General features: G+C 44.6%; 2 protein-coding genes across 2 annotated transcripts; both read right to left on the bottom strand.

The window, feature by feature from the left end:
- Positions 1 to 1617: 1617 nt before the first annotated feature.
- Positions 1618 to 13490, bottom strand: LOC311128487 (huntingtin-interacting protein 1-related protein-like; the record flags this gene model as incomplete). The annotated part of the gene is made up of 33 exons (XM_084160658.1): positions 1618 to 1653; positions 1835 to 1939; positions 2108 to 2659; positions 2821 to 2882; positions 4264 to 4387; positions 4490 to 4595; positions 4830 to 4930; positions 5068 to 5161; positions 5483 to 5541; positions 5633 to 5743; positions 5890 to 6026; positions 6099 to 6206; positions 6301 to 6535; positions 6634 to 6828; positions 6934 to 7044; positions 7162 to 7356; positions 7492 to 7593; positions 7784 to 7900; positions 7978 to 8066; positions 8151 to 8334; positions 8482 to 8572; positions 8692 to 8747; positions 8876 to 9013; positions 10704 to 10779; positions 10870 to 10927; positions 11034 to 11174; positions 11268 to 11329; positions 11538 to 11614; positions 11810 to 11890; positions 11985 to 12041; positions 12279 to 12421; positions 12706 to 12769; positions 13404 to 13490. The coding sequence occupies 33 exons, from the start codon at positions 13488 to 13490 to the stop codon at positions 1618 to 1620; spliced, it is 3954 nt and encodes a 1317-aa protein (XP_084016784.1).
- Positions 13491 to 14002: 512 nt separating this feature from the next.
- On the bottom strand, positions 14003 to 25240 carry ccdc62 (coiled-coil domain containing 62). The gene is made up of 13 exons (XM_084160661.1): positions 24846 to 25240; positions 24525 to 24565; positions 24171 to 24341; positions 23641 to 23830; positions 23176 to 23342; positions 22894 to 22995; positions 18690 to 18861; positions 18246 to 18347; positions 17682 to 17770; positions 17212 to 17312; positions 15386 to 15545; positions 14970 to 15248; positions 14003 to 14752 (listed from the first exon to the last, which is right to left on the bottom strand). The coding sequence occupies exons 1-13, from the start codon at positions 24919 to 24921 to the stop codon at positions 14681 to 14683; spliced, it is 1722 nt and encodes a 573-aa protein (XP_084016787.1). The 5' UTR covers positions 24922 to 25240; the 3' UTR covers positions 14003 to 14680.
- Between the last annotated feature and the right edge of the window lie 122 nt (positions 25241 to 25362).

The raw sequence follows: 25362 nt of genomic DNA, 5'->3' as shown, positions 1-25362 counted from the left end.
AGGAATGGTCTACGATCCCTCCCAATGTGTTCAATCTCATAAAACATTTTAGGAAAAAGGCTCAGTGTCGTTATCCTTGCAATGGAAGGGTGCCAGAGTAGCAGAGTAAGTTTGACCCCTATCTTTATTAGATAAAATATATATATACTTAGCAACTGTATTAGTATAACATAAAATAATATTATATTTCTTTGAGCATACAATATACAGTACAGCAGCTCAGTATTTGTATTATTTCTTTTATACAGTCTGTTTTGCTCATCTTTATCAAGGGTGCCAATAATTCAATCATTCTGGATCCCACTGTATGTTGTTGTATTTTTCAAAGTGCAGGTACATTCCCACCATACATACTGTACCTAAGATACTGTAATGAATAACCAGTACATTACATTCATCACCTCATTGCACGTAACACTACGTACACACTGTATTCAGTACAGTATATACACATTGCTCAGAGGGTAACTCTTTCTTTCTTTATTCTCCACAGTGGATGTGACTCTGGATCCTGATAAAGCTCATCCCTCTCTCCTTCTGTCTGCGGACAGGAAACAAGTGACACGGAGAGACCCAAGAAGAGCAAAGAAATAATCTTCCAGACTACTCAGGAAGATTTGTCCTGTCCATCAGTGTCCTGGAAAAGGAGGGCTTCTCCTCAGGGAGGTGTTACTACGAGGTGACGGTGAGGGGAAGACTGACTGGACGTTAGGAGTGGCCACAGAGTCCTTCAACAGGAAAGGCAGTGTGCTACTAAACCCTGAGAATGGATACTGGGTGATATGGCTGAGAGATGGGAGCAAATACGAAGTGACTTTCCTGTTCCTCTCTCCTTGACCCACAGACCCTCGAAGGTCGGGGTATACACAGACTACGAACAAGGCCGGGTGTCGTTTTATGACCTGGTAGCTCGATGCCATATCTACTTCTACATGGGCTACAACTTTGCTGACACGCTCTATCCATACTTCAGCCCAGGCGTCAATCACAGTCGCAATAAAGCCCCATTGGTCATCTCTCCTGTCAATCACAAAGACTAAATCTACACTTCAGGACAAATGGAAATGTATATATTAATTTAAAACGTCTGTTTATCTCAATACATGTTACAAATATCCAAATCTATGTAAAGTAAGTAGACTCACATACAAGGAACAATGTAAAGACTAATAGGCGGCTGTATGTTGATTGGTTGTTTACCATGTTGCATATTCAAGCAGTTTTAAGGCATTTGGACAAAGCATTGGTATGTTGGTTTAGACACCATTCTTCATACAAGCACGGCAGTGGTCAGTAAGAGATGACTGCTTTTTCAAATAGAAAGATAATACACATTCTTAAAGAAAGTAAAAGGACATAAGTTAGCACATTTAGGGAATTATGTTAATAATAATAATATTATTAATCGTTATTTACCCAGATGTTTTTTTTGCAATCAAATAGTTTATCAAGACATTAAGAAAAAATCGAATAAAACAATTTTAATATTACAATAAAGTTGCTATCTTCAAAAAGGGTTGTTCTTCAATCACTGCACCTGAGGAAACTGAGTAAACTGCATATACAGTAGTTCACATGATAAGGTATGCAGACAGGTAGAATCTTCTCATTCTGGATTTAGGATTCCTCTGTTCCAGCCTCACCTCTTCGGAACTGCAACAGAGAAAAAAACGGATCACCAATGACATCACAATTCAAGCCTTATGGGATGTTGACCTGGCTCCAATACAACCACTCTCTTCTATCCTTAGGCCCTTGCCCTGTTCGTATACCTATAACCTTAATGCCTGTGACGAGGCTGATTAATACGACAGCAGGTAATAATGATTTGTACCTTACTAAACAGGTTTCCTGTTTTCTGGAAGATGGAAGGTTTCTTTGAAGTGGGGGTTGGCTTGGTAAGTTCTACTGAGTTATTCGGAAGGGGAAAGAACTCGGGCTGGGACAGAGGCAGGGAGAGAGGCTGGGACAGGGGCTGGGACAGAGGCTGGGAGAGAGGCTGGGAGAGAGGCTGGGACAGAGGCTGGGACAGAGGCTGGGACAGGGGCGGGGACAGAGGCTGGGACAGGGGCTGGGACAGAGGCAGGGAGAGAGGCAGGGACAGGGGCTGGGACAGAGGCAGGGAGAGAGGCTGGGACAGGGGCGGGGGTTGGGAGAAGGGATTGGTGTTTATGTACGGATGGCTTTGAGAGTATGTTTGGGGCTGTGAGTAGGATTGGGTTTGAGAATAAGATTGAGGTGGTAAGTAAGATTGGGTTTGGGACGATGAGTAGGATTGGGGTGGTGAGTAGGAGTGAGTTGTAGGCTGTGAGTAGGATTCAGGTTCAGAGTAAGGTTTTGTTTGTGAATAGGGTTGAGTTTGTGAGTAGGACTTGGGTGGTGAGTAGGACTGAGCTGAAGGTTGTGAGTTGGTTTGTGTCTGTGAGAAGGGCTGTGTGTTTAGGTAGGGCTGTGTCTGGGAGTAGGACTGGGGCAGCAGGGTGGAGGGTGGTAAGAGGGTGGGTGGGGGAGGGGGTGGGAAGCTGTCGTCCCAGTCTCCCCCCTCTACCTCCCCCTCGTGGGGTGTACCAGTCCCAGACAGCTGGTAGTGTTTCTTCCTCAGCTCTCCCAGACGAACTCTCTCCTGTTCCAGCTGATTCTCCAGCTCCAACACCTTCACCTACAGCACCGGGAATAGAGAAGAGGACGTTCACATACACACACAACCAGTTGGTCACATGGAATAATATGTCCCTGGCCCCACACACACACACACACAAAATACACAAACAGCTATAAGTGGCTGTAGGCAGAGCAGTCAGAGCCGCTGCAATGACATACCTGAGACTCAATCTCTTGAGTCTTCACTTTGATCAGGGAGATGCCTGAGAAGTCCATGGGGTCTGGAGAGAAGCGAGGACAAGGGGAATAAACCCACACCTTTATACAACATTTATTTTATACAATCCTCCTTCCCATAGCTGTGGGAAGTAGTTCGGGGGTGTAGGTGCTGCAGAGAAAGAAATGCCTGCACTAAAGACGTCTATATCGGTCCGCTAATACAGGACTAATAGACGCTCTTATCCAGAGCAACTTACAGTAGTGAGTGCATACATTTTCATACTTTTTCGTACTGGTCCTCCGTGGGAATCAAACCCACAACCCTAGCATTGCAAACGCCATGCTCTACCAACTGAACCATATCATCATCACAAACCACTTGATGTCTCAATGTACTCAATTACTGTATTGTGCATTGTTTTTCTTCATGGTGATGGAAAGTCTACAGGTACAAACCTAGATGACCAGCCTATGTACAATACAGTAATGTACATTTACATTAAGTGGTTTGTAAGGATGGTAAATTAATACTGCACAAAAAGTGGTTGTTTTCCGTGTTATTTGATCAAGAAAAATATTTAATTTGATGTGGATGTTTTGTGTCTTTGCACCTTTGGATGGAAATGTTTGAGGACAGGGTTTTGTTCTTTCTGGATTCCATTAAAATGACAATTGCAGAGAAAGGATCAGGGCAACAACTCTTACAATTCTAACTATTGAATCCTGCAAGATACTGTTCTTAATTATACAACTACCTTTCTTGCCAAAGCGGAGATGCTGAAAAAATTTTTGGCCAGAGCTACAGACGTCTATATTGGTCCGCTAATACTAGTACTGTGATATTTTTATTATTTTTTATTATTAATATAGTCTCAAAAAACGATCCTAGGCAACATTGACTAGGGTCTGCTTTCAATGACAGACTCTTTTGGCAACTTCGATTAGAGAAAATAATTGTTCCGGGGTGGGTCCTCTTCAGACAGACAACAGAATGTCGCAATTCGAAATCAAAGTTTGCAGGGAAAACCTTTGCAGTGGCTTTAGGGAAGGTAGTTGATACAAACTAGACATTTGCAAAATGCCCTCATTAAAAATAACCGCTGTGATCTCCATCTTGCTAGCTACTATTTTGTATTTTATTCAAGTGGATAAGGTTTTGACGTAGTTCCTCTATGCCAAAAGAGTCCGACATTGAAACCCGACCCTAGTCACGGTTGCCTAGGGTCAGGTTTTTGAGACAACCTTCCTCCCTTCCCTCTTTTCACTTCTCTCAGTGATCTGCTGACTATTGTCCATGTTTGGTTGTGTTTACCACTATGGTAGCCATGTCACCTCTCGCTTTCAATTCATTTCAAAAGGGCTTTATCTTTCTCTCTCTCTCCGCATCCCACTTTCTCTCACTGTCCTTCCCTCTTCCTCCCTTCTCCTCCTCCTGTCTCTCACCTCTCTCAGTGATCTGCCTCTGTCCGTGATTGGTGGAGGTCACCACTATGGCAGCCATGTCGTTGACGTGTCTCGAGGCCTGCTGCAGCGTCGACAGCTTCTTGTTGTTGCGGTCCGCCTTCACCTGTAGCCATGGCAACACAGGGGAGACGAGGGGTCAAATGTCAAGTTAGAGAACATGAAGACGGAATCAGCTGTGTGTTAAGTGTGTGTGTATGTGTTTTACCTTGGAGGCAGCGACCAGCTGGGCAGTACTAGCAGCGATCTCATGTGAACAGACGATGAGCTCCTCGTATTTACCCCCGCTAGTTACCACCTTATCAGCCGAGTCTCTGCCAGCCGGGAGAGAGAGGAAACAAGATATTGCTTTTGACTTTATCCCCCTGCAAGACTGTGCTCAGATATGCATGTTATTTTTCCATTTGTGTGGGCAAAATGTGGGTTTTACACACAAATATCTCAATTTAGGATTCAGCCCTATGACAACATGACTAGTATCACTGCTGTAACAACAATTCGCTGTATATAATACACGTGTGTAATGTGTATATCCAGTCAGTACTTACAGCATCTGAGTGGCACCCCAGCCCACTGACTTGGAGGCAGAGATGAGTCCTTCAGTCCAACAAGAGTTCTTAGCATAGAACTCCTTCACTGATGCTGCCCCCTGTGGAGAAAACATGTCATTGCAGCCCAGTGCCTAATACAGATGTGCTCAACCTTTTGGAGGTCCACTATTTGACTTTGTTGATAAGTATGGAAGTACAGCCTATTCTAAACACAAATGTAATATTTAGAACTCACTCTGCTGCTTTCCGCAATGTCTTTCTGTAGGTCAGTGGCAGCTGTCACCAGCATGTGGATGGCCTTCATTAGGTCTGAACAGGAGCCAAGGATGCTGAGAGGGAGAGAGGAGAGAAATTGAGAGGGAGACAGAGAAAAAGCATATTGACACTGTAAACTACAGTGATAGCTCCTCCAGCACATAACGTTAGTTAGTAACTCCAGAGTTATTGGTGAGTTAATCGACTGTGTTCTACTGTGTTCTTTGTTCTACTGTGTTATGTGATCTACTGTGTACTATTGTGTACTACTGTGTTCTACTGTGTACTATTGTGTTCTGGGTTCTACTGTGTACTATTGTGTTCTGTGTTCTACTGTGTACTTCTGGGTTGTACTTTGTACTATTGTGTTCTGTGTTCTACTGTGTTTCACTGACCTCTGGTTGACCTCCAGTTTGACCCCAGACGTGTCTCTCCTGGCCTGGTTCAGGATCTCCTGTTCATAGCATGGGTAGAAAATACATAAGGAATGTCCTCAACAATGATATGCTCTGTGTGTGTGTGTATGCGTCCATTTATGTTCTTACGTCCATGCGGAGTACAGCCTCCTCTATTGCAGTAGAGGTAGCAGTCATCTCTTTCTCCACCATGTCTCCCAGCTCCTCTTTTAGAACATCCTGCCCTTTAAGACGCAGATCCTACACAGGAAATACACTTACATTACATCCTGTCCTATCCTGCATTGACACAAAATGGCTGCCAGTGCACTGACCAACAGAATGTTGCTTTCAATAGGAATGTTTATTCCCCTAGTTGTAGTTCTCTGTGTGTGATGACCCCGTACCTGTCCCATAGTGAGTATACGTTGCATTACGTAGCGTATACTAGTAGGGTCGGCTCTAAGTAGCGTGGCGCTGGATTTCAGCTCGTTTAGGAACTGCAGACAGTGGGTGGAAGCTTCTCTACAACTGTCAGTCAGACCTAGAGGGAGAGATTAAGGGATGAGTATGTGTGTCTGTGAGCATGCTTGCGTGCGTGCAGTGTGTGTCTTACGGTCGGCCTGGTCAGTAGGAGCAGTGTGTGCTGTAGCTCCTCCGTTGACGATGGTGTCCGAAGCCAGATGGGAGAACTGTGTCACAGCCCTCAGAAGACCACTGGCATCTGATACAGACAGGACAGAGACAGGAGATTATATACACACACGCACACACAAACACGCACGCATGCCATACGCGCACACAAGGTGGATACACACCGTCCATATTTCCCAGGTAGACCATGTGACTCTGTTGCATCTTGTCTAAAGAACCCAGGGTGATCTCAGCTCGGTTCACCAGGTACTCTGGAGAGCAGGTGCAGCGTACGTGTATGGGGTCGTCCAGTTTGGACACAGCGTCCAGTATGATGCCTTCAGCCTCCACCACGGCACACTGGAGCAGACAGAACTGTTCCTCCTGCAGCTTCCTGGTCAGCTCACCCTCACGAGACGCCTGGAGTAACACACACACCAGAAAGATTACAGGTTAAAACACACCTATACACACACGCTCGTATGCATGCACAACCGCCTCACACACACAGCCCATACCTGTTGCTGTAGTTGTTGCCTCAGACTGGCCATCTCTCTGGCTGTCCTGTCGTTGACCTGCTCCAGAGAGCTGTGTTGGAGCTGAGCCTGCTGCTTTAAAGAGGACAGCTCAGCATCTTTCTCCCTCACAGAGCGCAGCAACCCCTCTCTCTCTGTCTGGAGACCCATCAGGGCACTGTTCATCTGAGAACCAGTCTGAAGGGGAGACAGATACATAAACATGTCTCTCAACCTTATTTGTACCAAGGACTGACAAGTATTGGTCCTCCATTTGCCAGGGACCAGCAGAAAGGTTCCTACCGTCTCCTTGTTCTGCAGGGCATTGTTAGCGCGTGACACCTCCGCTCGACTCTGCTCCAGCTCTCGCTTCAGTCTGTCAATCTCCACTCTCTGCTCCGCGTTTATAGCCAGCTGTAATCTCTCACACACACACACACACACGTCAATTAATCAGAATTTCCTCCAATGTCTTACTATGCAGCACAAGTTCGACTTCAAGTTCAAGTCTAGTGTGTCGACAGCCCGTACCTGTTGATGTAGCTGTTGCTTCAGGCTGGCTATCTCTCTGGCTGATCTGTCCCTGTCCTGCTCTATGGAGCTGTGATGGAGCTGAGCCTGCTGTTGTAGGGAGGACACTTCACCCTCTTTCTCCCTCAAACAGCGCAGCAGTTCCTCCCTCTCTCGCTGGAGGCCCTGCAGAGCACTAGTCATTTGGGAACCAGCCTGTGGAAGCAGAAGGGTTCTGATTGGTTCAAGAAGGACACACAAAATAATAAAGGGTAGAGTCTAGATTGAGAGACGGAAAAACACAGTTTCATGCTTCTACCTTCAAAAGCCTACCATGTCGTTGTTGCCTACCATCTCTTTGTTGTCCAGGGCACTGTGGACTTCACCTAACGCTGCTCTCTGGTCCAACAGCTCTCTGTTCAGCCGATCTATCTCCTGCTTCTGCTGCTCCAGCTACAAGACAGGACAGAGAAAACACACAGAGAGAAGTCAGGAAACACATGGGAAAAGTATAAATAATCCTTTAACATTACAAGAGTAAGGATCATCCTGGAGAAATAAACCCTGAACCTGCTACATATTTGCTACATACTCTAGGGGTTAGAGATCAGGGTTAGAGGTCAGGGGTTAACAGTTATAGTACCTTGAGTCTATTCTCCTGTCGAAGGTGGTCCACCTCGCTGGCCAGCTGCTGTTTGGCCGTGGCCAGTTCCTCCTGGTTCTGCTGGGTGCTGGACAAGAACCTGACTGTCTCTGCATTCTGAACACACAATATTGTGTCAGCTCACAAGAAGAATATTTAAAGACATAGAAATCCCCAGTGTGCAGTGTCCGTACCTTCTTCAGTAGCTCAGCATGGCTGGTGACCAGTTCAGCGTGTCTGTCTTTGAGCTGAGAGAAACGCAGCTCAGCTGCCAGGGCTCGACCTGTAGGGGGAGGACGGGGTTAACAGGTGTGTGTGTGTGTGTGTATGTCCGTCCGTTTGCGTCTGCGTCTGTGTGTATACTCACCATCAGCCTCCTGGTATCCAGCCTGTACCCCTGGTATGGCTGCGGTGGCCTGTCGTAAGGCCCCTACCTCCATGCGCAGGTGTTCATTGTCCACCAGAGCCATCTGCTTATGGGTCCTCTGGTCCTCCAGCTCTGCTTCCAGCCTGTTCACCTGAGACTTCAGCTGGGTCACACACCTCTGGGCCTAGGGAGAGAGAGGGGAGGAGGGGGAGGGGTCAAACACACACATACATTCTTAGTTACACATACACCTGCTCACAGACAGACAGATAGACAGACAGAGAAACAGACAGACAGACAGACACGCATGCAAGCAAACACACACACACACCTCTGTTTTGAGGAGCTGCAGCTCTGGTTTGATGACCTCCAGCTCCTTCCTCAGAGTCTCTGCCTCCGTCAGACCTGGAGATGGAGATCTTCTGAGGGATATCAGAGGCAAACCAGAAACTGGTATTATTTCACATAATCATTTCTCCTTCAAACTTTTGTTAGATAAGTGTTTTGTTAGCTCAGTGAAAAGAGAAGATCTTTCATTTACCTTTGATCAAATCCAGCATCAGGAGCTCCCAGCTGACTGAACATGTAGTACGGTTGCTGTCAAACAAATGGATGCAGACAGTTATGAGGCAATTGATAATTATCATGTAAATAACAATCCTAGGTTCAATAGCATAGTGTAAAATAAAGTAATGGGAGAGTAACAGGAGAGTGTGCAGTCGTACCTGTGGCATCTTGGGTGCTTGGCTATGGTCTGGCTGTGGCTCCGCCTCTTCTTCTTCATAAGACTCCTCATTGGGCATCACCACCACCGGCCGCACGTACTCCGCCAGCGCAGAGGCACGCAGGAAGTTCGGAGGAGACTACAGGTGTCGCGCACACACAACGCACACAAGTGAACATACGGAACACAGAGATAGAAAAGTAAAACAGGTATTGGTGGGAATGGCCAATTCCCCACAGACACACACTACAGTCGTGGTCAAAAGTTTTGAGAATGACACAAGTATTGGTTTCCACAAAGTTTGCTGCCTCAGTGTTGATTATGGAAATTTGCATATACTCCAGAATGTCATGAAGAGTGATCAGATGAATTGCAATTAATTGCAAAGTCCCTCTTGCCATGAAAATGAACTTAATCCCCCCAAAAAACATTTCCACTGCATTTCAGCTCTGCCACAAAAGGACCAGCTGCCATCATGTCAGTGATTGTCTCGTTAACACAGGTGAGAGTGTTGACGAGGACAAGGCTGGAGATCACTCGGTCATGCTGATTGAGTCAGAATAACAGACTGGAAGCTTTGAAAGGAGGGTGGTGCTTGAAATCATTGTTCTTCCTCTGTCAACCATGGTTACCTGCAAGGAAACACGTGCTGTCATCATTGCTTTGCACAAAAAGGGCTTCACAGGCAAGGATATTGCTGCTAGTAAGATTGCACCTAAATCAACCATTTATCGGATCATCAAGAATTTAAAGGAGAGAGGTTCAATTGTTGTGAAGAAGGCGTCAGGGCGCCCAAGAAAGTCCAGCAAGCGCCAGGACTGTCTCCTAAAGTTGATTCAGCTGCGGGATCGGGGCACCACCAGTGCAGAGCTTGCTCAGGAATGGCAGCAGGCAGGTGTGAGTGCATCTGCACGCACAGTGAGGTGAATACTTTTGGAGGATGGCCTGGTGTCAAGAAGGGCAGCAAAGAAGCCACTTCTCTCCAGGAAAAACATCAGGGACAGACTGATATTCTGCAAAAGGTACAGGGATTGGACTGCTGAGGACTGGGGTAGAGTCATTTTCTCTGATGAATCCCCTTTCCGATTGTTTGGGCCATCCGGAAAACACCTTGTCCGGAGAAGACAAGGTGAGCGCTACCATCAGTCCTGTGTTATGCCAACAGTAAAGCATCCTGAGACCATTCATGTGTGGGGTTGCTTCTCAGCCAAGGGTGTGAGCTCACTCACAATTTTGCCTAAGAACACAGCCATGAATAAAGAATGGTACCAACACATCCTCTGAGAGCAACTTCTCCCAACCATCCAAGAACTGTTTGGTGACGACCAATGCCTTTTCCAGCATGATGGAGCACCTTGCCATAAGGCAAAAGTGATAACTAAGTGGCTCTGGGAACAAAACATCGACATTTTGGGTCCATGGCCAGGAAACTCCCCAGAACTTAATCCCATTGAGAACTTGTGGTCAATCCTCAAGAGGCGGGTGGACAAGCAAAAACCCACAAATTCTGACAAACTCCAAGCATTGATTATGCAAGAATGGGCTGCCATCAGTCAGGATGTGGCCTAGAAGTTAATTGACAGCATGCCAGGGCGGATTGCAGAGGTCTTGAAAAAGAAGGGTCAACACTGCAAATATTGACTCTTTGCATAAACTGAATGTCATTGTCAATGAAAGCCTTTGACACTTATGGAATACTTGTAATTATACTTCAGTGTACCATAGTAACTACTGACATAAAGATCTAAGAACACTGAAGCAGCAAACTTTGTGGAGACCAATACTTGTGTCATTCTCAAAACTTTTGACCATGACTGTACATCGCTTACATCTGGCAGGTCAGGGATCTGGATGACCTTTTTGAAGAACTCAGTCTCTCTGGCTCGATCAAAGAACTTAGTGAGGCTGGAAGACAACAGGGCAGAGATCATTCAAACCATACACCATGCATACCGGTACACACACACACAACAGTTGATAGTTGTGTAGGCCGACCTGTTGAACAGATCACGGAATCTCTCCCGGTGTCCTAGAAGAGAGTCAGCTGATACACCTGGAACACAGAGCAGGACCACACATGTTTATAGACGAGTACAGGTCAGATTTAGAAATCCAGAGGGCTACAGAACTGGGGTTTTGTGTATGTGTGTGTGACTGACGGCTGTGCAGTTTGAACAGTAGTTTGACGGAGAAGTGGTAGAGCCAGCTGCAGTCCAGTATAACAGGAATAAGAGGTCCCAGACGACACTGTCCGGCCGGAGTGGTGGACTTGCCCGCGTTGGCATCCAGCTGCCGCCAAACTGTTAGGAAGACACAGGCACAGATGGTTATGGCTTCATTCAACTGAGAATCAATGTATAAAGGAGAATGAAAGCCTTAGCTAAAAGACCCACCTGTCTCTGACATTTTCAGAGCAGCATCCAGGTAATCTAACAGCTCCTGAGTCATATCAAATCTGTAGAGAAGAGAACCCCTTACAGTGTTACAGAGAACACCTTAACAGAGATCACTGTTACCACCTGCAAATGTAGCTCACCTCAGAAACAGCTCAACAAACCCTGATTTGGTGTTGAGAAAGTCATTTGCACCCATAGTATCATAGGAGTTTTGGGGTACAGTATGGTGCTATTGACTGTGTTTTGGCGGAGGGAACAGAAACTCACATTTTGTTGACGTCAGTTCCTGCCTCTCTCTCCACCGTCTCATCTGTGGCCTCCAGGTTACCTGGAATAACCTTGTGCTGGGGAAGAAAGAATCCATGTACATACCAGAAAGGTTTGTCTACAGGAGAAAGTGTTGACCCCATGACAACTTTTGATGTTACATCTACTATTAATTAACATAATAGCACCTCCCCCGGTACAGAGAATGCAATGGTATCACAAGGATACAGTAGATTCTAGGTGGTGTATGTATGCAATGCATGGGGTCTCACCTTCACATGGAACTCAATTTTGAGGGACAGGAACTTGGCCGAAAGGGCCACAATATGGCCGTACCGATCATGCAGGTTCCCCTGGAAATACATATGGTCAAAATCCACTGTCATAATACGTCCTAAGTTTCAATGTCATCAACTCATAAAAAGGTAGCATCAACCTAGTACTCACCCAGAGTACGCCCATGTCTTTGACCATCCTGCAGTATCTATGAGAGTCTTTCACAGCCTGAGGAACACACAGGAGAGAGGAGTCACTCACAGGACATTACAGCAAATAGAGACTTTAAAGATGACACTAGACGTACAGGGAAGTTTGGCAAGAAGAAGAGATAGAAGAGGAGAAGACGGGAGGAGAGATCTCATGAAGGAAGATAGAAGGGGAAAATAAAGAGAAAGAGGATGTTTATAAAGGAAGAGGAGGAAGAAGAAATGCTATATGAGGGACAGGAATGGGATGACTAACGTTATGGTGTCCATCCCGGAGAACTTTGTGCAGCATGTAGCAGAACTTCCAGCTGATGATGGCGTTGGAGGAGAGCGGCAGGTTGCAGATGTACGACCAGAATGTTGTGGCTCCACCCTCCTTATGGGTCCCCATGATGATGTCAGCACCGTCGTCAAGGAAACGGACAGACCGACTGAACCAATTATGTATATAAACACACCAACAGACAGACACCCCGCAAGACCAAGAAACTAACTAATATTTATACGGTTTACATCTCAAATTATGGGTGTGAATATGAATAGCCCTGGGAGTAATGGTAAATGATGCATATTATCAATACATGGTGGATATACTTAGAGGTAGCCTAACACACACATTTCTCCAGATGGTCTGCTTGGAGTGTGTTTAAAGTGAGTGTCTAAGACATGTTTGGAAAGGATACTGCGTGCATATTTCTCCTTCAGCGGTGTCTCACTGGAGGTGATGCTTTTACTGATGCTGTGGAGCTGAGAGGAAGAAAGTAGAGGGGAGGAAAGGGGGGAGGACAGTGGGAGAGGGAGAGAATCAGTCACCACCTGGCTACATCTCCGAGAACAATGAAAGACACAGCACATGACATTGATAGGCGGAATTCGAAGAATAATTGTTTTCAAAGTGAGGTATGGCATGAGGAAATTATGTCACCATTGAATCTTTTTTATAATTGAACATACATCTAGTCAAAATTAAGTGCACTGCATTGTTATAACTCCAACGTTTTCCCCCAGTTCTTTCTAGAACGAGTCGATGTTAAAAAATATATCTGTTGTTGAAATTATATTTATGATAGGAAGACTGTAAGTCGCTCTGGATAAGAGCGTCTGCTAAATGACTAAAATGTAAATGTAATGATACAGATGTTTCTAGAGTATATTTCCTTGTCCGACTAAACTTTACTCATTATAACACTAATACTGAAAGAAAACAGAGATATTATGTATGTTGTCACAGAAATACATTATCTAAAGGCATGTTCACACCCTTACCACCATACAACATTGACACAAACACCATTCAAAATAATCCTTGATTTAAAATAAATCTGTAAATGAGGGAGAGTATTTTAATTTTTTTTTACAAAAAAGCTTGGTTTAAATGTACCTGTAGTTTTTCAAATTGTTCTTTCTCAGCAGCCAATTGCTTCTCTGTTTTATTCTCGCTTTTGTTTTTCGGTTTACTGGAGTTCATTTTGCCGCTGTAATCCACTGGGATGAAATTACCCGACTAGTTGCTGTCCCAGCCACTCCACACCAACCGTTTGCCAATACCTGTCTGCTCTGGGTAGTCAATCGACAATGGCGAAGGCACGTCAGAAGCACGCGACGCTCAAGGCGGTGTATCAATTCCTTCACGGATTAGTGACAGAGTGAATGATAGTAGGAGCAAATTACAGGTGGAAATACTGTATTAATGAATGGAAATTATGAATTCTCTAAATGATATGCTGAGGTCGCTTATTTTTGGGCACGCACTGTGCATTCTTGTGCGTAATCTTCATTCCATTACGCTTATCTCTCCAACATTTTACGTGACAAAAAAAGAATAAACAAGAAGCAAATATTAATCGTATTTTTCCTTCATCATGTTATCAAAATCACATAATACCTGGAATTTGATGTGGTTATCAAACATTTTACTGCAGTGGTACATTTTTCTTAGTATTTGCATAGGCTGACTGAATATTATTATATAAATTATTTTATAAAAAGTAATGATTACAAAAACATTACCTACAAAATGTTGACATAAAAATACAAAATGTTGACATAAAAAATACAAAATGCAATGTGAGAGGTTCAAGTTCCTTTTCAATGCAGCAGTCTCTCAGTCCTCATAAGTAATCAGTCATCTTATTGGAGCCATCCAGCAGGTTTGCAGGCAGTGAAACCGGAATGACAATAACCCAAAGCACCATTCAACAGGCCTGAATGACTGGTTTCACATCTCACCTGCATATTACTAAATGGTTCCTAAATAGCTTATGATCAGGTCTGAGAAGGGCAGGACATTGGACATATAACACTAAACATGTTTTAAAAGTTGTTAAAACAATAGTTTAAAAAGTTTAATGTATCGTATAACGTAACATAAGTTTTCACATAAAGAAATGTAAGTCCTTCTTTGGTTTCCTAAAAAAGCAGTTTAATTCATTCATTGGCTGGCTATCGCTGTGTCCCTGGTTCTGATTGGAGGAGATTTCACCTTTGACCCCAAGTGTCACTTCCTGGATTCTGACTAGGCTGATATAGGTTTGGGACTGGGGTTAAAGCCATAACAATGTGACTCCAGTCTCAATGTCTACAGTAAAAAACAGAGTAGTCTTCAGCCTCCACCATCACCCCTCCTAGACCTTCCAGGCCAGGTGTGTAAAGGTGTGTTTAGGTAGACGCCCCTGGTTCCTTGTTCCTCTGGAAGGGCTGAGTGTTCCTGGGTGGAGTACCACCATCCAGCTGGGTGAAAACAGGAGAGATGGGAGGAGCACTGTAAATCACTACCAGTTCACACCCTTGACTACGCCACACCCCAAGGTTTCACCCCACACTTCCATAGTATTATGGGATGTCTTAATGGTCATAGGCCCAACAATATGAAATTATCTGTGGTATTTTCGTATTTTGGTCTGAATAATGATTGTATCTATAGTATAAAACACAAAAAAGCACGTACCCGGCTTGTTTGACTGGGTCTTGTGGTGTGGGTGGAGCTCTGGTTGGGGTGGTGATCGGGATCGCTGTGATTACGTCTGTCACAGCTATGACTGTGGTTTCCATAGCTACTGTTGCCACTGTTTTGGCCGATGCTGAGGCTGATGATAGCGTCACAGTTAGAGGCCGGGCTGTGGGAGGGGCATAACGGTTGTAGGGTTGTGCGTTCCAGGCTAGCCACCATCTGACGAGACTCAGCTAGCAGCCTCTGTAGATGATTGGTTGAGGAACGCTGGTCCTCCTGGGGGAATGGACAAAATATAAAGAAGTTTAAACTTTAAAACTGAATCCTGGCCAATTACTTTTCTTTATCTCCACAGTAGGAATTTATTATGAAAATCAGAAGTTTTTTCCTGTCAGGTAACGGGGTTCACTCACATCTTCTAAAGCTGTAAAAAGGCCTCCCAGGTTGCCGTTGACAACACCTCGTTCATTGGTGGTTGTTGGAGAGGTGGAGTCATTTGCAGGACCAAGGCTCCTCCTACTCCGGGAGGAAGGGGAGGGGCTATCCAGGTACACACAGGTGAGATCACCTTGGCTGGGAAAGCAGTCAGTCAATCAATCAATCCAATCAATCAAACCTTACTATCTGTGAGACAAATTTGGGGTCAATATAATAGAGTGTACCATTCTTTCTCTGTATATTCTGTCCCTACCAGGTGTTACAAGGGCTGATGTCCACCAGCAGTATGGAGGAGTCCTCTGTCTCTGGTCCTCCATTAAACACAGCTAGGAGCTCCATCCCTGCACCTGGCCCTGCCTCTGTCCCTGTCTCAGAGCTGCCTGCTTCAGACGGGCTAGGTTCACTCTGTTCCTGGCCTTCAGATGTATATCTACACCTACAGCTGGGCCCTGTCTGTCCGTCAACCATCCTACCAAAGCCACAGCTCTGCCCTGCCTGTACTTCAGTCATACTACCACAACTAGCTGTCTTATAGGAGCTAGGTCCTGTCTGTCCCTCAACCATACTGCTACACCCACATTCAGGGGACTCAGTCCTCTCCACCAGGGAACCGGCATTCGTACCGATTCCATCCTCACACAATGACTCCCTGCATTCTTTTCCTGATGTTCCCTGGTGGCTGTAGTTCGAGACTCTGTCGCTAACTTTACCAGAAGTGTGACCCACATTCCCGCTGTTATTCTTGCTGAAATTCCCGCTTACTCCACTCTGACTCCGTGTCCCTCTGCCTTCTTTTCCTGAAGCTCCCTGGCGGCTGTAGTTCGAGACTCTGTCGCTAATGCTAACTTGATCGGGAGTGCGGTTTAACGAACCCTCATTCCCACTATTATTCCCACTAACTCCAATCTGACTCTGTATCCCTCTGCCTTCTCTCCCTGCTGATTTCTGTTGGCTGCGATAGCTAGCAATGCGGTCGCTCAGCGACAGTGTGGTGGTTCCAGCGGCTAGGCTACTACGGGTTGCCATGGTTTCCTTGCTAGCTCTCCCTAGTGTTTCCTGGCTGCTGTAGTTTGATTCATGTTCGCTGAGTTTGGTGAGTTGTTGTTTTTCTTGTTGCCTAAGAGACGTGCTTTGGGTTCCTGAAACAGTAGACAGGTAGTCGCTGAAGTTGATGCTAGCTTGATCTGGCGATCGAGTTCGACTAAGCGTTCCTGTGGCGCCGGCTATGCTAGGTGTATCCATGGTTTCTCTACTCTCTCTCCCTGCCATTGTTTCCTGGTGACTTGACTCTCGCTTGGTGTAGGAACTGTGAGTACGGGGGTTTGATATGTTCTGGTTCTCTCTCTCCGTTGATGACAAACGGTCACTAACGCTGCTAGCTTGGACCGTTGAGTGACTCAGCAACTCTCTGGGGACAGCAGCAGTGAGGTCCCGGGTTGCCACTGTACCGTCAGTGAGGTCAGAGGTCAAACCTGAAACACTACTTTCCTCCTCCTGCTGGGGTGCCTGTCTCTCTCCTGTGACGAGGAGGGGGAAGGGGGGTTCTGGTTGGTTTGGGTGGGGGTCTATACTCCTGCTTAAAGCCTGTCTGTAGACTGACCCTGCTGCTCGTCTCTCTGTTCCTTCTCCTCTCTCTGTTCCCTGACTGGTCATAGACACCATTTCAGCACCTCCTCTAAAGCCACAGAAACAACAGCAAAATATCTGAGACCTACAGCAACACTAAAACTGCACTGCTGTGCAAAACATCACTGTTCAACTGAGTTGAATAAATATACACATGCACGCACACCCAGCTCACCTTCCATTTGGCCCCTGTCCCTCAGCCTGTTTCAGGGCCTCCCGGGTGCTCTCCAGGTTCAGCTGAAGCAGCTGCAGGTCATTCTGCTGGTTCTCACACACCTGGAGCACACACAGACACACACTTAGGATTGTGGACACTTCAACATAGATTTCATGCATATCATGTCAGGGTAAATTATACTTTCATTGGTTGACCCAGTGTAAATGATTATTAATTTACATCAATATTTCATCTTAGTCTGGGTAACTTTGGCCAAATACAGCTCCTTAGCCTCTTCAGGTTAACTGTGTCAGGGCTGAGTCAAGGCCCAGGTATGTGACACACCACCAACACAGACAGCGCCAAACAGCCAAGGTAGAGAACATTCCTGAAGTTCCACAGGTATGCTGTAGAACCTGACCGACAGCCCAGCCCAATGCGCTGTGGGTAAAAGTGTGGAGGTAGAGATAAGGTAAGAGGTGACACACCTGGCGTAGACAGTGCAGCTCTGACTCTGTGCGCTCCTGCTTGGAACGAGCCAATCCCAGCAGCTCATCCTTCCAGCTCTCCCCCTCACCTGGCAGACAGGAACCATGTCAAAAGCAGTCACAATAGTTTCTTATTAATAGTTTGGTAGAAATGTATAATTTATTTTCTTAGTGAGCTGTCTAAAATAATGCACTATGAGACGAGAGAAGCTGGAGTGGTTCAATCAGTCAGTCTATCTATGTTAATACAGTCAATAAAGACTGTTAGGGCAGAGAATAACAGCGATTAGCAAGAGGAACTAGATGTTCCTGTTGAGGGAAACAATGACCTGGAACTATAGCACTACAGGCACCCTCCCTACTGTTCCAGAGGAGGCCCTACATGCACCATATACAATGTTCACAGGCTTCTCCTGTCATTACATTGGAAAACCTTGCCTCTAGAGGTCGGTACCAGACAAGACAGGGGTTTAGGCAGCTGTAAATAACATTGTGACAAATATATTTGTGAAAACGTTTCACTCAAAAGTCCTATATAAATAAACTTGGTTGAATGCGAGGTACCCGAGAGAGCCAGCTCCCTGCGCAGCAGCTGTCCTTCCTGTTTCAGACGGATGATGTCCTCTCTCTGGGCACTGCCCTCTGTCACCTGCTGCTGTAACTCTTCTAGAACCACAACACGGGGGATGGAGAGAGAGAGGGAGGGAGAGGGAGGGAGAAGAAGGAGAGTGAGAGCGCATAATTTAAGAGTGCACAGGTATATGACAACTAGCTTTTTCAGTCTTACTGAAAACTACAAAACTTTTGTAGTGTACTGTATCTAATCATAATATGCCATTTAGCAGACGCTTTTATCCAAAGCGACTTACAGTCATGCATGCATAAAACATTTTTTTGTATGGGTGGTCCCGGGGATCGAACCCACTACCTTAGCGTTACAAGCGCCGTGCTCTACCAGCTGAGCTACAGAGGACCACATCTCTGAGCCATGTACTCAGGCACCTGTACCTTTGAGCCGTGTGTTCTCGTGCCGGGCCTCTCTGTATCGCCGTTTGTGCTCCTCGAACTCCCTGAGCACCCTGGCTTCCTGTGATCGACTCTCCTTCAGCAAACCCTCCATCTCCCGCAGGCGCCCAGACAGATCTACGATGTGATTGGTTGCCTCCGTCACATCCTTGTCCTGGTGGGGGAAGAAGAGGTTATATACAGTGGGTACCATATGTATTCACACCTTTTGGAATTTTCCACATTTTGTTGTGTTATAAAGTGGGATTGAAATTAATTGAATTGTGATTTTTTTGTATCATTGATCTACGTGGCAGAACAAATCTAAAAAATAAGTTAAATATATGAAAAATAAAACAGTAATATACCTTGATTAGAGTGTCTTCAGAAAGTATTTATACCCCTTGACTTCTTCAACATTTTGTTGTGTTACAAAGTGGGATTAAAATGTATTTAATTGTAATTTTTTGCCAACGATCTACACAAAATACTCTGTAATGTCAAAGTAGAAGAAAAATTATAATATTTGTAAAGAAATTATGAAAAATAAAACACTAATATATTGCGACCGTCGTCTGGGTTAGGGGAAGGTTTGGCCGGCTGGGATGTCCTTGTCCCATCGCACTCTAGCGACTCCTTGTGGCGTCCGGGCGCATGCACGCTGACTTCTGTCGCCAGCTATACAGTACTTTCCTCCGACACATTGGTGCGGCTAGCTTCCGGGTTAAGCGAGCAGTGTGTCAAGAAGCAGTGTGGCTTGGCGGGGGACGCATGCCTCTTCCGAGTCCGTACGGGAGTTGCAGCGATGGGACAAGACTGTAACTACCAATTGGATATCACGAAATTGGGGAGAAAAAGGGGTAAAAAATATATATACATTACCGGTCAAAAGTTTTAGAACACCTACTCATTCAAGGGTTTTTCTTTATTTTTACTATTTTCTACATTGTAGAATAATAGTGAAGAAATCAAAACTATGAAATAACACATATGGAATCATGTAGTAACCAAAAAAGTATTAAAAAAATAAAAATACACTTTATATTTGAGATTCTTCAAATAGCCACCCTTTGCCTTGATGACAGCTCTGCACACTCTTTGCATTCTCTCAACCAGCTTCATGAGGGAGTCACCTGGAATGCATTTCAATTAACAGGTGTGTCTTCTTAAAAGTTAATTTGTGGAATTTCTTTCCTTCTTAATGCATTTGAGCCAATCAGTTGTGTTGTGACAATGTAGTGGGGTATACAGAAGATAGCCCTATTTGGTAAAAGTCCAAGTCCATATTATTGCAAGAACAGCTCAAATAAGCAAAGAGAAACGACAGTCCATCATTACTAAGACATGAAGGTCAGTCAATACTGAAAATGTCAAGAACTTTAAACGTTTCTTCAAGTGCAGTCGCAAAAACCATCAAGCGCTATGATGAAACTGGCTCTTATGAGGACCGCCACATGAATGGAAGACCCAGAGTTTTAAGTTCATTATAGTTACCAGCCTCAGAAATTGCAGCCCAAATAAATGCTTTACAGAGTTCAAGTAACAGACACATCTCAACATCAACTGTTCAGATGAGACTGTGTGAATCAGGCCTTCGTGGTTGAATTGCTGCAAAGAATCCACTACTAAAGGACACCAATAAGAAGAGACTTGCTTGGGCCAAGAAACACGAGCAATGGACATTAGACCGCTGGAAATTTGTCCTTTGGTCTGGAGTCCAAATTGGAGATTTTTGGTTTCAACAGCTGTGTCTTTGTGAGACGCGGTGTAGGTGAACGGATGATCTCCGCATGTGTAGTTCCCACCGTAAAGCATGGAGGTGTTATGGTGTGGGGGTGCTTTGCTGGTGACACTGTCTGTGATTTATTTAGAATTCAAGACACACTTAACCAGCATGGCTACCACAGCATTCTGCAGCGATACACCATCCCATCTGGTTTGGGCTTAGTGGGACTATCATTTGTTTTTCAACAGGACAATGACCCAACACACCTCCAGGCTGTGTAAGGGCTATTTTACCAAGAAGGAGAGTGATGGAGTGCTGCATCAGATGACCTGGCCTCAACCAAATTGAGATGATTTGGGATGAGTTGGACCGCAGAGTGAAGGCAAAGCAGCCAACAAGGGCTCAGCATATGTGGGAACTCCTTCAAGACTGTTGGAAAGCATTCCAGATGAAGCTGGTTGAGAGAATGCCAAGAGTGTGCAAAGCTGTCATCAAGGCAAAGGGTGGCTATTTGAAGAATCTCAAATACAAAATATATTTTGATTTGTTTAACAATCTTTTTAGTTTTGATGTCTTCGCTATTATTCTACAATGTAGAAAATAGTAAAAATGAAGAAAAACCCTTGAATGAGTAGGTGTTCTAATACTTTTGATCGGTAGTGTATATGAATAAATAAATACAAAACATTAAAAAGAACGGGAGTTTTTCAGGATAAAAAATAAACGGAATGGAGCTAAGCACAGGCAAAATCCTAGAGGAAAACCTGGTTGAGTCTGCTTTCCACCAGGCACTGGGAAATGAACTCACCTTTCAGCAGGACAATAACCTAAAACACAAGGTCAAATCTACACTGGAGTTGCTTACCAGGAAGACAGTGAGTGGCCGAGATACAGTTTTGACTTAAATCTGCTTGAAAATCTATGGCAAGAAATGAAAATGTTAGAATTTTTCTAACATGTATTGATTGACTCAGGGGGTTGAATACTTATCTAATCAAGATAAAGTATTTGTGTTTTATTTGTCAAAAATAATATTAAAAAAATACTTTGACAATACAGAGTATTTTGTGTAGATTGTTGACAAAAAAATGACAATTAAATCAATTTTCTTCCCACTTTTTAACATAACAAAATGTGGAAAAAGTCAAGGGGTGTGAATACTTTCTGAAGGCACTGTATATTATTATTATTATTTTCACTCTGTCATTTAGTAGTCCTGTGTAGCTCAGTTGGTAGAGCATGGCGCTTGCAACGCCAGGGTTGTGGGTTCGATTCCCACGGGGGACCAGTATGAAAACGTATGCACTCACTAACTGTAAGTCGCTCTGGATAAGAGCATCTGCTAAAATGACTAAAACATTTTTACAAAAATATTGTGGAGTAACTACAATGGTGTTGATCCATCATCAATTTTCTCCCTTCACAACCATTGAACTCTGTAGCTGTTTTAAAATCACCAATGGCCTCATGGTGACATCCCTGAGCAGTTTCCTTCCTGTCCTGCACCTCAGTTCAGAAGGACGACTGTATCTCCGTTGTGTCTGGGTGGTTTAATACATATTCAATGTTTGATTTGTTATTGTTACCTAACGGTGGTCCTCTGTAGCTCAGCTGGTAGAGCACGGCGCTTGTAACGCCAAGGTAGTGGGTTCGATCCCCGGGACCACCCATACACAAAAAAAATGTATGCACGCATTACTGTAAGTCGCTTTGGATAAAAGCGTCTGCTAAATGGCATATTATTTATTATTTTACAAATCACTGCCCTTCTTTGAGGCTTTTGAAAAGCTCCCCGGTCTTTGTAGTTGAATCTGTGCTTGAAATTCAATACTTGACCTTACAGATGTGTGTATGGGGGACAGACGAATGGGTAGTCATTCAAAAATCATGTAACTTTTTATGCCATTTGTTAAGCCAAATTTGACTCCTGAACTAATTTAGTCTTGCCTAAACAAAACAAGTGAATAATTTTGCAACAACTATATTTTGTGTAGATCAATGACAAAAAAACTAAATCCATTTCAATCTCACTTTGTCATGCAACAAAATGTGAAAAAAATCCAAGGGGGATGAGTACTTATGATAACCACTGTACAATTTACAGTCTGCATGTCTGTAATCTCAGCAGGGGCGCAACTTTCACTGGGGACGGGGGGGACATGAAATTGCAATTTTGTCCCCCCCAGTTTTATAATTGGAATGTGATACAAAACGAGGCAATGGTGTGCTTTAGGACCATGCGGACGCCTCCGAGTGGTCGGCTAGGCTGTTTGGAGTGTTTATCCGACTGGATAAAAAACAAACAAATAATGTCCCCCCCACTTCTAAAACCAAAGTTGCGCCCCTGAATCTCGGCACCCAGAACCAAATCAGCTAGGCTGTCGTGAGAGACTAGCAGGTCTGTAACTGCACGGCTTTACTACTCTATTACAGGGTCATCAGAGTTAGAGACGAAGGTTTAAGAAAGCAAGTGAAGCGTACCTTGAGTCTGAGCATGGCGCTGAGCTCCTCCCCTCTGACTTGCAGAGAGCCCAGCTGGGCTGACAGAGACATCACTGTGGAGTTCAGACTTTGGTTCTTCTCCTGGTGGGGGAGACAAAACAACACGACACCAGAAACACTTTATTTCACAGTCCTGTTTAACAACAACACCGGAAACACTTTCTTTCACGGACTGCACATAATCACATCAGTACAACACAAAATTGGACTGCAAATAATTACATCAGTACAACACCAAATTGGCTGTGTGTGTGTTTGTACCTTCAGGTCGTGACAGTGTTGGCTGGCGTGCTGCTGTTTCTGCCCCAGCTCGAGCAGCTGTTGCTGGGTAGAGTTGAGCTCCCTGTGGCCTTCCTTCTCCCGGGCCTCCACGACGTGAACCCTCTTAGTCACAGCTCTGATCACCTCATTACGCTTCTGAAGCTCATCTAAGACAAGCAAACACACATTATGACACACAGATTGATACACATACAAGCAAAAAAACACACACACACAACATGCATGCATGCACACGCACAAACACCAGAGATCTTATCAATGCTATTCCCAGACCCATCATATGCAAAGCAAACATCATAAAATAATACAGAGGATACAATTCACCATCTAGGTCTGGATGTAACTACCCATCATTAAGGTTATTTTGGGAATGTACACACACACAGATGATGGATGGAATATTTCGTGTTAATTTGGGATTGAGGCCTATGTCCCCTCTCTCACCCTCCAGGCGAGCACACCTCTGCTCCAGGGTCAGGACTCTTTGGCGGTCTTGTTCCCAGGAAGTGAGCTGCTTGTGGTGGGCAGCAGCCATGGTGTTGAGCTCCTGGTCCCGGTCCTTCAGTTCAGAAATAAGCAGCTGCAGCTCCCGCCTCTGCCTTTGGATGGTGGCACTCTCCATCTCACCAAGAGACTATTATAACACACACAGAACAGACACACACATACACAAATGTAAATACAGGAGTGAGTAGGCATGCGCACACACACACGTACAAACATGTAGAGAGTACCAGTACTGACCTGCTACCTATAATGGTAGCCTTGCTAGCCCATAGTAATAGTTTCACATTTTATCAACCAGCCTTTAGCTACCATGGGCACACCTTACTGTCATTAACATTCTATTTTGCATTCTGTGATTCTATCAAGGATGCAATGATGTAACAAAGGAGAACATGAGCAGTGTGTTCCACAATGTTTGAAAAATGAGGCATCTGGCTCTGTGTTGTGTAAACAGCAGCACCTCCCACCTTTCTGTCCTGTAGGAGGGGTAGAGACAGGGAGGGGGTTTGGGTGTAGAGGCTGCCTGTAGGACTAAGGCCTGGGGGACTTCTGGCTGACTGGCTGGCCATCTTCTGTCCCTCATTCTGAGCTGAGGTGGACACTAGGGAGGGCTCCTCGATAAACGCTCCCACATTCTTCTGCAAAAATGGAGCCATTGTCATTCATGTTAGAATTTCTCATTTTATTAGACTAGTAGCCTAACCAAGGCAATAAGACAAAATAAAAACGTATCAAATGAGTTTTCAAAATGTATGGTCAAATAACATTTTTATTTGGATGAAATATAACAGGTCCAATAACATTGATTTGCTCACTATTACCTTTTTCACAGGTGTGCTGTGCCAGGGATCACATGGAGTAACTGAAAACACAAATACACGTTTTTGTATTACAGCTTTCTCAGACATAGCCGACTAAACTCAACGATTTACAATGGAGTTGAGTGGCGACTAGTGTGGGCAAACTAGAGACATTGTCCATGCTATTCTTTGGGTGCTGAAATCCGTCGTTTTTAATAAAAACGTCATTTTATGTGATGTTGGAACTCCAGTCCGCCCACACTAGTCGCCGCTCAACTCCCTCGTAAATCGTTGAACCGGCTATCTCGACACCAGAATAACTGTGAGATCAGAAGGACACACCATAATAGCTGTGCGATGATGATGAGTGTCCAGAGCCTCCATTTGGATTGATTGTTCTTCTACTGCCTTGGTCCATCTCCACTCAGTCATGGCGTTTTTTTGTAATTTATGAAATGTTACAGTTTTGATTAACTTTAACGCTAGCTAGTTACATCACGACTTGCCTAACAGCTAACGTTAATCAGATGTAGATGGGCATCTCATGATCATTGTCTATTATTCAAATCATGGTACCATTTACATAAATACATTGACAGCAAAATACAGAGCATAATCAAATAAAATGGATTACTCCACAATTATCTAACACTAAGTTAATTTGGAAATGGAAATAACCAGATAGCCTAGCATAAAATCCCTGTTGAAAGTTTGCAAATTTTCAAATCACTTGTTGTGATGGCCGCGGAGGAGTGGACGTCAAGGCATACTCGTGAATGCCTATCGTATAACGTCAAACTTAAATCATAATAGGGGTTACATATGAGGTGTGTTTTACTTTATTTTCCAATAGATCGGA

This window comes from Coregonus lavaretus (assembly GCF_964263955.1).
Source record: "Coregonus lavaretus genome assembly, chromosome: 4".
Lineage (NCBI taxonomy): Eukaryota > Metazoa > Chordata > Actinopteri > Salmoniformes > Salmonidae > Coregonus > Coregonus lavaretus.
The sequence above is the reverse complement of the archived record's forward strand: the minus strand, read 5'-3'. Positions and strand labels throughout refer to the sequence as shown.

Bases quoted from the DNA above. Each gene is read 5' to 3' on its own strand.
- ccdc62 (XM_084160661.1), bottom strand. From the start codon at position 24,921: ATGGACCAAGGCAGTAGAAGAACAATCAATCCAAATGGAGGCTCTGGA. The intron at 18,348-18,689 runs GTACAGGTGCCT...TTGTGGTTCTAG, and splicing joins CGAGAACACACGGCTCAAAG to AAGAGTTACAGCAGCAGGTG. The intron at 15,546-17,211 runs GTGAGCTGGGTG...CTGCTTTCCCAG, and splicing joins GGACAGGGGCCAAATGGAAG to CCAAGGTGATCTCACCTGTG.